Below are 13197 nucleotides of genomic sequence, written 5' to 3'. Positions count from 1 at the left end.
CTGCATACTAAGAAGCTATTAAAGCGTAAGACAAATAGCACCCACACTGTTTGCTTGCCCTGAAGGCTTAATGCTTATTGTAATCTGATGCTGTAATGATTGATGATGATGTCATGATGCTGAGAATTCAGCCACTGAAAGATTATTAAACTCAGGAAAAAGATAAAAGTAAATGAAAAATGATATAGTAAAGTTGAATTTTTCAGCTTCTTGACTGCCAGATCTTGCAATAAAAACATATTTAAATTATATAAGTCAACAAATCTTTGGGACAAATAAAAATAGATAGCTTACTGAAATTACATAAGGAAGGTAAGCTTTATCTTTTCCATAACCAATAAATTAAAAAAATGTGCCCTCAAAGGGCTTAATTTTGGTGCTCGAATAGGGACTTAGGATAAGCAGGTTGTGCTGGCTCCTGTAAAATCACCTCGCTTATACCAGTGTATTTTAAGGTAAATATTTCCTGTTTAATTTTAAGTAATAGAGCATTACTTAATAGCTACTATTTAGAGAGTACTTGCAGTGTTCACTTCATTTTCTTCTCACTTAATCCTAGCCAAAACAAGTGCTCCAGATTACATAATTTGTAAGGGGTAGGGCTGAAATTAAAACCAAACTAAACCTCATGGAGTTGATTCTGAAGCTGCCCTGAGTCTCAAACAACGAAAATATGCACGGTGCATCCCATACAAAGAAGTTAGGAAATGATTATCAGTTACAAAAGCAACAAAAAAATTGCTAATCAGAAGTAACACTACCAACTTCCACTACCAAAACAGTGGAACCAAACCCCAGAACACTTCTTATGCTTAATTTTTCTCAACTAGATTTCCATGATGTTCCTACAGAACTCCAGAGCTGTTCACCCCACTAGGTCCATTCCTTCGGGAACTCATGGGCTCCAAGTTATATTGAGAAAAGTATAAAGTAATAAACATTTGTATTTTAATCATTCACAGGAATCTTAACAGGATATGTAAAAATACGATCAGCAAAGCTTTCCTATAAATAACTACATAGTGTACACTGTCACTATGAGAACTTCCAGCCTTACTACGTGCTAAATCATAATATAAACAAATGTTATACTAATATAAAGATGCCCATGTTCCCCGAAGGGAAGAAGATATTTAACACATTTCTGCTTCATATCCAGGACTGCTGTGCAAACTGATTTCAAAAATCATTAGTACAGAGAAATAGATGTATTTAAAACCCTATTGCATTTGTTCATAGGTCCCAATGCTTTTCTCTTCCTTGCCAGGAATCTGCAACTTCTTATAAGAACAACAACCTATTTACCAGGTACTATGTGTCAAGCTCTGTGCTATGTACTTTGTATGCATTGTCACATGTATTCCTTCATACAGTCCTATAAACTAGGTACTATTATATGATTCCCATTTTACAGATGAGGAAAAAATAGGAAATTAGCTCAAGTTGCACTGCCAGCAAGTGTCAGAAATAAGACTTTAATCCAGGACTATCTCACTACAGGGCCTTGCCCTTACCCACTAAGCTAAGAAAACCAAATGAGACTCCTAACGTTATCTGGTCTCAAACCCTCACTTTATAGATGAGGGCATTTTAAGCCAAAGAGCATAAGTGAAATGTTCAAGGTCACACCTTGATTACTGGTAGAGTCAGTGCTAAAATCCAGGGCTTGCTTTCCTATACTCACTCTACTACCCCATATGGCCCTTTTCTAAAATTTGAAAACAGAAATACATTATAATATCCTACACAAGTATTTCCATAAACTTTCTATCTGACTCACTGTGTGATACTCAGGAGACCCTCCCTGGTTTTTTCGAAGCAATCAAAAGCTGCTAACCCTTGTAACTATGGCTGATTCTGAAAGATCAATATTTTTACAACTAAACTAACAATATAATCCACAATTTGTTAAGAGTTCTTACTATGATGGCTCAATGATGTTTTTCTCTTACATTTTAAAATGAGGTGAGTTGTAATCAATCTTTAATATGCTGGTTCTCAAACCTGGTCACATATTAGAACCATCTGAGTTGCTTTGAATGATCCAGTGTCCAGGCTACAACCCAGATTAATTAAATTAGAGACTACCTGGGCTGGAACCCATGCATTGAAATTTCTTAAAACTCTGAGATGATTCCAATACACCACCAAGTTTGGAAACTAGGGTTTGAATAATTATCAAAACTTAAACAACATTTCAGGTGACATTAGATCAAATGAGCTAGACTAACATGATCTCTAACACTGTTATCAACTGCATTAATCCTGCTTCCTCAAAAAATTACTAGAAAACAAATTTAAGAGATTTCAAGAAAACTGTCATATCATAGACCACCAGCCTCAGTTATTTGATAAGATTCTTCTTAGCTGGTTCTATAGAAAAACATAGAAATCTTTGAATACTCACACAAAAAGCAACTGAGCTACCAGCCAAAATGAGCTCATAATCATAAACATACCCAATGCTGTTTCCATGCATGTACTTGGGAAGCAACAACCTGGTCTACAATGAACTACACTCATGAATTAAGCAGTGATAACAGTCCTCTTTCCAAAGCTAATTCTAGGAGGTTTCGTCCTTGATTTACGTCATTAAATGACAACTGCGCATTTCACAATGATAGTAAACTCTCATGCTTTGAATTCCATAGTAGAGGACAATGATTATGGGATCACATAACCAATCAAGATGATTTCAATCACTGATTAATAGAATTAACCATTAACAACATTAATTAACAATTAACAATGCTAACAAACTTATTAATTGCTCTTCCTAGTTTAAAACTTTAGTTATGGAAAATATTTGTATTTCTTACTTTCAGAGTATAATTAGCCCTTTTTCTGTTTTTTAAGTCTTCTCTAACTTGGTTTCTTCTAAGGAAGATGTTTTGGCTCTGATCTTGCCTAGTTTCAGTCCCAGCTGAAGAGTAAATTGGCAAAGCTGAATACTTCTCAGTGCTTACTTAATTAAAATTTGATTCTAGTAAGAAATATATATTAAAATATTTCATTTTCAAAGAATTGTGATCTCATGGCCCTTTTTCTTAGTATTTAAAAAGTAACTATTCTGATCCAAATGTAATTAAGAATAAAAAATGTCTACTTACAGGTATCATCCAGTTAGCCAGGTCACCATATTTGGAAACCTGCATCGCTCCTAGCATTGTCAGATCGACATGTCCCCTGAGAAAGAAGGAGGAAGAATAAAGTGAACCTCACAATCCTTTGTCCCCTTTGTTTGAACTTGCTAGCAATCAGAATAACTTCATGCCACCAAAATATATTTGCTTCCCCCCACCACACAACTGATTTCCTAATAGAGCTCCACGCTGACAGAGAAATAATCATTAAGAATTCTTTTGTGAAAAAAACGTTATAGTACATATTGGCTCAATAACAAACTATGAACAGGTGTACACAGGAAGATTGTTTCCTTCAGTGAGGCAGAATGTGACTATCTGAACACAAACACTAGCTAGAAAGTGAACTCAGTTTGAAGAAAACAATAGAATCCTCAGAAAGCACCTTATAAATGCTTATTTCAGTCTGGTTAGCACAAAGACATGGATTCCATTTTGGGGGTTCTTTTCCTAACAGTGGACTGGATATTCAATGTCCAACATTCGATGTGAATAATTTCACATCATGCAGCCAAACAAACTCCTGATAGTTTTCTGGCTGGGAAATGTGACTGTGTTTCAGAGCCTTGCTAACACACTCAGAGGATGACTCAGCTCATTCCACACAGTGTGAAACATGAGGGGCTCTGTTATTACGTACCCTCTAATCATTGCAAATGATTCATCGCTGGAGAAAAAAGAGGCTCCTGGAAGAATAGTAACTGTTTCCTTGCCTAAACACACACACACACACAAAAGAAAGAAAAGGCTATTAGATTTCTAAGAGTATCATGGTGAACAGAGGTCCGTATCTTCTCCATTCCCAAAAGAACTTAAACTCCCTTTACCAAAATGCAGTGACATAGCAGGTGGGGGGACATAATAGGAACCTTTTGTGGTGGAAAGTATTTTGTCACTGACATTGCTTTTGCCTTTGCATGATGATAATAAAAAGCAGATCACTTTTCGTTTTCTTATTGTTTGGAAATTCTCTACAGCAGCAGTCCCCTTTTTGGCACCTCAGCACGGTTTCGTGGAAGACGGTTTTTCCACGGACTGGGGGATAGGGATGGTTTCAGGATGAAACTGTTGTTCCTCATCAGCTTATCAAGCATTAGGTTACCATAAGGAACGGGCAACCTAGATCCCTCATATGCACATTTTACAATGGGTTCGGTTGGGCTCCTACCAGAATCTAATATTGCTGCTGATTTGAGAGGAGGCCAAGTTTAGGTGGTAATGCTCATTGGCTTGACTGCCGCCCACCTCCTGCTGTGCAGCCTGGTTCCTAACAGGCCATGGACCGGTACTGGTCCACGGCCCAGGGGTTAGGGACCCCTGTTCTACAGGAAATGCACTCCTCTATTGTCTATACCTCTCCAGCCTCTCACCATCCCCATTCCCTTTACAATCCTCTGCTAAATACTACTTAGGAATGAGGAGGAAGGGAGTTCTGGGGTAACACCTGTCAGAATCCAATGCTACTGTAAGTCACTGGGACAGAGAGACTGTGGAATCAGTATGAACATAAGAAGGAATGCAATTTTGAAGAGAATTACACAGGAGATGCACCGCAGTTTCTTTTTTAATCAACAAATAACTTTCAGTGATAAGAATAACTTCTGAGACTCTAATGTACAGCATATAGTATTAACTATAGTTAATACTATACTATATAATTGAAATTTGCTAGAAAAGTGGATCTTAAGAGTTCTCACTACAAAAAAAAGGTAACTATGTGAGACGATGGATGTGATAATTAACGATTGTGGTAATCATTTCACAATGTATATGTATATCAAATCATCACGTTATACATCTTAAATATAAACAATTTTCATTTGTTAAGTATATTGCAATGAAGCTGGGGAGAAATAAAACTAAAATTAGAAAACACATATAGAAAAAAAGGAACCACCTAATTCCTTTATTTCATTTGGCCTGAACTCTCCTTTTCATCTCTCTCCACTTGTCTTTGTTTTTCTGACTCATCTGTACCCTCTTGCCCCATAAGCTTCTAATAAAACCACAGGATTCTCATAAAATCAGGGAATAACATGGTAATACTGGCCAATGTATTTAAGGTTAACTTCCAAGAGGTCTCCTTGGAAGGACATCTCCCAAGACTTTCACTTCATAATGAAGTTCAGAGCTGGAAAAGATTTTCAAGGTCATCGACTCCCCATAGAACTAATAAAATCACCTGACTCATATCTAAGCCGCTCCCATCTTGTGATCTATTTCCTGTCTATTCAGGAGCTTTAGGGGCCTGGGAATAGCTTCTGGTCTCAACCAGGAAGGTGCTAACATACCACTGTGCCAAAGACAAGTCACCTGTTTGAGAACACCCCATGCATGGCCCCAGTATAATAGGACAGACAAAAAGAAAGGGAAGCAAAACTGTTATTCCAAAATTGGAAAGGGAATAGCTCTCAGAAACAAAAGGACCACAAGCAGTCTGAATATCCCTAGCTGTGCAACACAGTTATATCCTCAAATTCTCAAGTCGTTCCCAAAAGCTAACTTTTCCATCAATATCCCCCTCCATTCAAACTTGAGTATGGAGAAAGAGTAAGCTTATTTATAAATAAATAAATATTTCATCTTGATATAAATATATATCTCTCGAGGGAGTTTTATTCTAAATAATGGAAACATCTTTGTATCTTTTAAAGTACCACAAAACTGAAAAGTTTTTAAAATACTTCCTGGTATGGTTAGCAGGGGCTTTTAAACAGCATGTAAGACATAGTGGATTAAATTAGATAATGCATGCAAAGTCCTTACTCTAACTTGCCTGGATCAGAGAAAGGGCTCTATAAACATCACCTTTAATTATCGCCATTTTTGTTATTCCTCTCTCCAAAGCTACTTATAAAAGAGACAATGCCATTGCCCCTCTAGGGATAAATGTCACAGGACCAAGCAATTGGCTTATATGGTGGGGTTGGACGGCCAGCCTGTGTGAGCTCCAGGTTTTAAGACAGGCATAACACAACTAAATCTTATTCTAGACACAACGTCTATAACCTGCAAATTCAGATCCTCATCAGTCCTATAAGGCAGCAAGTCGAAGAGGAGGAATTTGTAGGACAAAAAGGAAGAAAAACATTAAAAATCCCAGTTCTTTTTTTTTTAGGAGCTAAATAACACTGACTTCCAAAAGATAATCTGTACTGGCTGATAATACATACAATGCGTATTTACCATGTTACAGGAAACTGAGATCAATGGGAAGAGCTTTGGATCTCCCTATATTATTTGTGAAGCATAGTTTTATTAAAGAGCCCAGAAAACAACTCTCTTGAAAAAACATTATCAAGGCCTCTGCTAATACATTACAGCATCTTAAAAATTACATTCTTTTGAAGCAAGGTTAATTTTCAGCATTTTTAAACATCTAATATCTAAACAAAAATAAGTATCCTAAAGTTGAATCCATGGTTTTCACATACAGTGTCCAAGTTTGGTCAAGAAAAGTCATAACTAAAGACAAGCAACATAAAGAGGGCTTTCTTATTTGGCTATTCCTGATTGATTTCTGTCTCCTCCAATTTTTCTTTATGTATATCTGAATTTTTCATATTTGGGCAATAGAGTTATCAATTTCACGGTCACTGAGTCCTTTGGCTCATGATTTAAAGGTCATCCACACAATAGTAAATGCCTACTATATGCCTTAAACAGTGTTATACACCAAATTTGGGTGATCTAAACTAGTGGTTTGCAAACTTTAACATTCATCAGAATCACATGGAAGATTTATGAAATGCAGAGTTTCTAATTCAGTAGGTGTATGGTGAAGTCTGAGAATTTCATTTCTAAAACATTTCCAGTGATGCTGATGCTGTGGGTCTGGGGACCACACTTGGACCACATTGCCCTAAGCAAAAGGAACTTACTATACAGCAGGAGAGATAAACAAATAATTACAAGGCAAAAAGTGATATGCTTCTCAGAGAGACACTAGATATGTTGTGGGTTTAGGGGAAGGGCATTTCTGAGCTACAGCAGGATTTGGAGAAGAAAAATGAGCTAGAACTTGAAGGATAAGCATAATGAATGTTGATAGAAAGTTATCAGTAAGGAGATGGGGTAACAATGGAATGGAGCAGAACAAAATCTCATGAAAGACACACCAAGAGCAAAGACATGCAAAGAAGAGTATGAGCCATAATCAGAAAACACCCAGCAGTCCAGAATGGGTACACAAAAATATCCTTGAAGGGTACAGCAAGACAAAAAGCCATAATGGTTGGTTGCAACCACTACAGAGACCTGGAATGCTGTGTTATCTGTACTTTAGACTGCAGGCCTGTGATTCTTCAGATGTGATACATATACCTCTAGAGCAGAGTTTCTCCTGCTTAGCACTATTGACCATTGGGCCTGGTGAACTCTGGGGGATGGGGAGACTGTTCTGGTTGCTGTAGGATGTTTATCAGCATCCCTGGCCTCTACCTACTAGATGTCACTCCCCCAGGTGTGACAATCGAAAATGTCCTTAGACATTGCCAAATGTCTCTGGGGGCAAAATCAGATCCCACCTCATTGAAAACCACTAGTGTAGAGGGACATGGCAGGGGGCCAGGGATATTAAACATGGTGATTCTTTCTAAAGCAACTTTAATTAAAAGTCAAGTCATTTAAAATACTGTATACTAAAATAAGAAAATATTAAGAAATGAAGAACGCAAAACACACAATACAGAAGCAAAAATATGAGACTTAGAAATTTCACAACTGCCTTGGGTTAATCTAGGTTAGAGCCCAGATCTTGATGGGACCTCTGGAATGTTCCAAGCACTGCTGTCTGCACCTCTGTGCAAGTGAGGTTATCAGCAGGTATAACTCAGTGTATACAGAAGAAGGCCAGGGTCACAAGCAGGAGACTGGGTATGAACTCAGTCCCTAGCAATGTTATCTTGAACCCGTCACTTCAATTTTCTAGACCTCAGTTTCCCAATTTGTATAACAAAGTTTCATCTGAGGTTCCAATGGTATAATACATGTGAAAAAGTATGCTCTAAGCCATATAATACTATACAACTGGTAGTTCATTTTTACATAACCTTATAAGACTTTTTAAAAAGAGATCCTTGGAAATAGTTCTATTATAATTTTGAATTTTTAATATACCAATTATATCCAGAAACATAACTCTTTATTCAAAGAGATTTCCATAAAATGCTTTGAAACTAACACAAATAATGGGTTGGTCTTCCAGTTAATTTTGGGAATTGAGGAAACCACCAATTTATATTCTAGGTTCTCCAGCTTAAAGTATTTCCTCCCTAATTTAAAATCAAAAGTATCAAAGTATCGAAACTCCCAAAAAGGACTTTGAAAAAGTTATAATATTATTAAACTAACTTGCAGCTTGGCTTCCCATAAGCAATGAATTCTTGTTTTATAAAGTAGTTTATAAATGTGGCACTTCATGTGTTGAAGTTGAAATGTAAGATTAGTGGAAATATAAAATTGGTGGCTTCATTTGGACTGAGTTACTTCTAAGCTCTATGGAATCGGAAAAACCTACTGTCAAACCACGTTGAAAAAGTTAACAACTTTTCCAAGGAAAGTGGGTTTTATAAACTGAAGCCTGAAATTTGGAACATGCAGTTATTCATTTTGCAAATAACTCACTAACATCATAAATTAATTAAACCAAGCAGCAAATATTTTCACAGATCAATGAGCTCATGCTAAAGGGTACAGTACAATTAAATTACAGCCTTGGTTAAATGTCATTGCTTTATCACAGTAGGCCTTTCAGAGTTGAGTCGTGTTAACTAATTCAACTATTCAACCAGAAGCTGTTTCACTTCCAAAAATTCTAAGTATCAAACATCAATTTTACTTGGCAGCTGGCCTTTATGTTCAGCTCATATTACTTGTCATCTGAAATTTACACATACTATTTTTGAACGCAAAGTAAGAATAACAGTTTTGCAGGGGCAGAATGAATAAAAGAAGGATACAGAAAATCCTGCTAGAACCTAAAAATTAGCTTCTTATGGGCAGCTGCACTCCAGGGAAGATACACGGCTCCAAAGTGGTGGCAGTGTTGCCTCAAGCATAGGCAGTGAAGATGACCAAAAGACCTGACCTGTTCTTCCTCCTCTAGGCTGTTAATATATGAGGCTATCTCCCAGTCAAAGAAAAGGCTAGTAATAAAAGGCAAAGCATATGCCTGTAGGAACAAAAGGGAAGACAAGGCTCTAGTCTCTAGTTCAACAAAACTACATTTATTACATCACCAGATCGTACTTACCAGCAGAGAACCTCCTTAAGCTCCTCTCCTGCTCCAAGGAGAACTAGAAAATAGTAAGCATCACCACCAACAAAAACCCCGGTTTTTACCAGATCTTTTCTTTTTGCTGCTATGGATTCACTCCCACCCTTCTCTATCCTAAGAAGGCTGACCTACTTTGACTAGAGATTCACCAATGGAAGGCACAGGCAGGCAACCCAGCAGTGGAGACCCTCTACCCAACCAGGTTGCTGTGATTTGACTGAGTTATTCTACCAAAGGTCACAGTTCCTATTAAGTGGCCTTTGGTAGAGGAACTCAGTCAAATCACAGCAACCTGCCCCATAAAGCCCAGGGGTGATAACTCCCTGTGGAATTTTACCATCCTTTCGTGGTCTCTTTTAATCCTATCCATGCCTTTGTAAATTGTCCCTTCCTCTAACTCTCAATTACCCTATGTAAGAATGTTCTCTATTCACAGGCAGGACCCTGATTGATTGACCCATCAAAGCTCTTCCACTAAATGTGCCGTCATCTGCATTTCCCCCTTTATCTTGTTCATTCCTGAATGAGGGAAGACCTAAAAAAATCTTGTCTCCCCTCCTCAACAATGAATACTATGGAGTGCTCTCCAGGAAAAGACAAAGAATTGAGTCCAAACTCTTATTATTTAGCACAATATTAACAGCAAAGGGAAGGGCTAGAAATAAGTGAGCTTACCTGCATTGATGAGATCTGCATCAGCTTCGTGTTGCCGTGGATACGGACCCTGTCAAATACAGCATACATCCAATCAGTAAATGAAGATTCTCACTGAATCACATATTAAAACTGTAATATAAGTAACTTCCCTAAAAACCCTAGAAATTTATCATCCGAAGACTAGAGGTAAACTTTTGAAAAATAATTCTGTTGTGTCCATGGCTCTGTTTCTTATGTTAGTCTTTTCTAACTAAAGTTGTGATTGGGCAAATGAAAAATATTTTCTAAAAATTACCAATTTAAAAGAAATGCTATACTATTAGAAATACAAGTCCATAAAACAAAAAGTAATTATTTAGTCCCTACTATGAAAATGTATTAGAAATGTAGGTCAACAAAACTAATGGTAAAACTAATGTAGGCCAGGGCAATGGCTCATGCCTGTAATCGCAGCACTTTGCGAGGCTGAGGCAGGAGGATCACTTGAGGTCAGTTCAAACCCAGGCTGGCCAACATAGTGACACCACATTCTCTTAAAAATATAAAAATCAAAGAAAAAAGATTTAGTACCTACTATGCAACTAATGTTATTAAAAAACTTTTCCATGAGGATTAATTAATACAAACTACATCACATTATTTGGCTAGAAGGACCTGGAGAGACAAACTTTTAGCTTTCTGATTTGTAAACTGTAGGCCTGAATTTGGGTTTCTAATCTTACTCCTCACTACATCTAAGGTTTGATGTACTTATGTCCTTATGTTCCTTTTGCACAGCTACTCTCAGTAAAGTTTTTAAAATTTTCCATATGTTTTTATAACATAACTCTATTTAAATAGGGCAAGTAGTTAAAGAATATCACATATATTCGATGAAAAGGGAGGAAACTATAAAAAAATAAAAAGGCATAAGATATAAGATGGAGCCAAAAATGAAGAAATATTATTGGCTGTGAAATTTTTACATACTTTCTAGAGAGAGACCACAAATTTATCCTGTAAACTGAAGTGGCAACTAATGTTCAGAACTATGTAAATTTTCCTTTAAACACCGGCCACGGATAACCCACAAATTTATTTCCCTTTTCTACAAGTATACATATGTAGCAAACCTGCACGTTGTGCACATGTACCCTACAACTTGAAGTTTAATAATAATAAAAAAAAAAAAAAAAAAAAAACTAGGAATTTGATCACTCTATAATCTCTAAGGCACCTTAAAAACGCAAATCTTTGGCCAGGTGCAGTGGCTCAAGCCTGTAATCCCAGCACTTTGGGAGGCCAAGGCGGGTGGATCACAAGGTCAGGAGATCGAGACCATCCTAGCTAACATGGTGAAACCCCGTCTCTATTAAAAATACAAAAAATTAGCCAGGCATGGTGGCGGGCACCTGTAGTCCCAGCTACTTGGGAGGCTGAGGCAGGAGAATGGCCTGAACCCAGGAGGCAGAGGTTGCAGTGAGCCAAGATTGCGCCACTGCACTCCAGCCTGGGCGACAGAGAGAGATTAGGCCTCAAAAAACAAACAAAAAAAAGCAAGTCTTTGACTTCCACATGAATCTGCTTTTATCCAAACATATATCATTTTTGTGTCTGAAAATGTCACGATTGTTGCCTCAATGAGTATCAACTATATGCCCATGATCATAATTTATATTTGAATTATGAATATGTTTCCATATGCATAATTTCTATTGCATTAACAGTTATGATCTACTGAGAAGTAAAAGATTATGAATAGACAAACCAAATCCCTGCCATTGTTAATTAAATTGTCATACAGGAAGTAAAAAATATATGATTTTATTATAATAATGAAAAAAAAATGGCCTAAGAAAACTGAGCTCATTTGGATGCTTAATCTTAACGAAGAAAAAAATTTAACCTTTTGGACAATAGGGCCTCGAAAGGAGAATGAGATGAGAACTTCTACAGTTTTTTGAGGCAATCAACTCAAACAATGTCCCTGTCCTAAAGTAGAAACCTTCCTCTTCAGTTTCTCCCTCTGAGGTTTAATTTTATTTAACATAGAACTATTGAGAACCTTCATTATCTTGTCCAACAACAGAAGGATGAGAAACAGTTTACACAGGAAATCATGAGGTCTCTCTGAATCAGGTTCCACATGAGAGACGCAGTCAGAAAGCCCAGAGTCAGGAACGTACCATCTACTACATAAAATACAATACTATCTTGCTCACATTTTAAGGGGAAAATTCAATATTTTATTATGATAAAAAGAAAAATAAGGTTGGGCACTTTAAGCAACAACTCAGATTTCACTGTGTGTGACGGATGCACTAAAATCTCCAGTTTCAGCGTCATACAATTTATCCATGTAACCAATAGTCACTTGTACCCCAAAAGCTATTGAAATAAAAATTTAATAAAAAATTTCACAACATGAAATATCTCATTCTTCATTAAGATTGGATTTTAAAAAACAAATTTTCATCTTACCAAACCCAGGACTCCATTTTCACTTTGAAGATGAACAGTCATATTTGGGCTGATAAAGTTGCTAGCCAGGAGAGGGATTCCTATGCCCAAATTAGCTAGGAAAAAAAGATGTTAAGGTCCAGCATATAAAAGGTAGAGAAGTTATACCATAAATCTTCTACATATATAGACTCTAATCACCCTCTGGGCATTATTTTGTAATTTTTCAAAAAAAGTATCTTTTTCAATAACATTAATATGCTTTCCCACCAATATCAAAGTAGTGGCCTCAGAAGCTAGCCATTTGTTACATTTTAACAAAAATATAAGCACATTTTCATTAATGTGCTCTATAAATTTGGGTTGATGTATTATGACTGATTATTAAACACGGCTTGACTTTTAAAGAATTATTTTCACTATTCAAAACTCCTGCCAAAAGATCATTTTTAATCATCATTATTGATAAATGGAGTTACCATTTTTAAATTTTAAAAAAGTTTTCTGACAATACCAAAATTTCTGCCTAAAAGTATATCAGATCCTTTGGGTCTCTATGGTAACATTCATTGGTAACTGAATGTTCTGTGACATAAAAAGAAAAGAAAAGTGGGGACGAAATTACATTTCAGCAAATACAATTGAGCTCATATATAAAGTAGCTTTGTTAAGGCATCAAAG

At 36.6% G+C, this 13197-nt stretch overlaps 1 protein-coding gene across 2 annotated transcripts in view; it reads right to left on the bottom strand.

Moving 5' to 3' along the window:
• OXCT1 (3-oxoacid CoA-transferase 1) overlaps positions 1–13197 on the bottom strand; it is a 143918-nt gene that overhangs the window by 64815 nt on the left and 65906 nt on the right. For both annotated transcript variants that reach the window (XM_007961481.3, XM_073014782.1), the window contains exons 10-13: positions 12538–12632; positions 10096–10144; positions 3784–3856; positions 3111–3186 (exon numbers count right to left, since the gene is read on the bottom strand). In XM_007961481.3, the coding sequence (XP_007959672.1) occupies positions 3111–3186; positions 3784–3856; positions 10096–10144; positions 12538–12632 (293 nt within the window). The remainder of the gene's footprint in view (positions 1–3110; positions 3187–3783; positions 3857–10095; positions 10145–12537; positions 12633–13197) is intronic.

Source organism: Chlorocebus sabaeus, chromosome 4 (assembly GCF_047675955.1).
Source record: "Chlorocebus sabaeus isolate Y175 chromosome 4, mChlSab1.0.hap1, whole genome shotgun sequence".
Lineage (NCBI taxonomy): Eukaryota > Metazoa > Chordata > Mammalia > Primates > Cercopithecidae > Chlorocebus > Chlorocebus sabaeus.
Note: the sequence above shows the minus strand (reverse complement) of the source record. Positions and strands in the feature narration are given on the sequence as shown.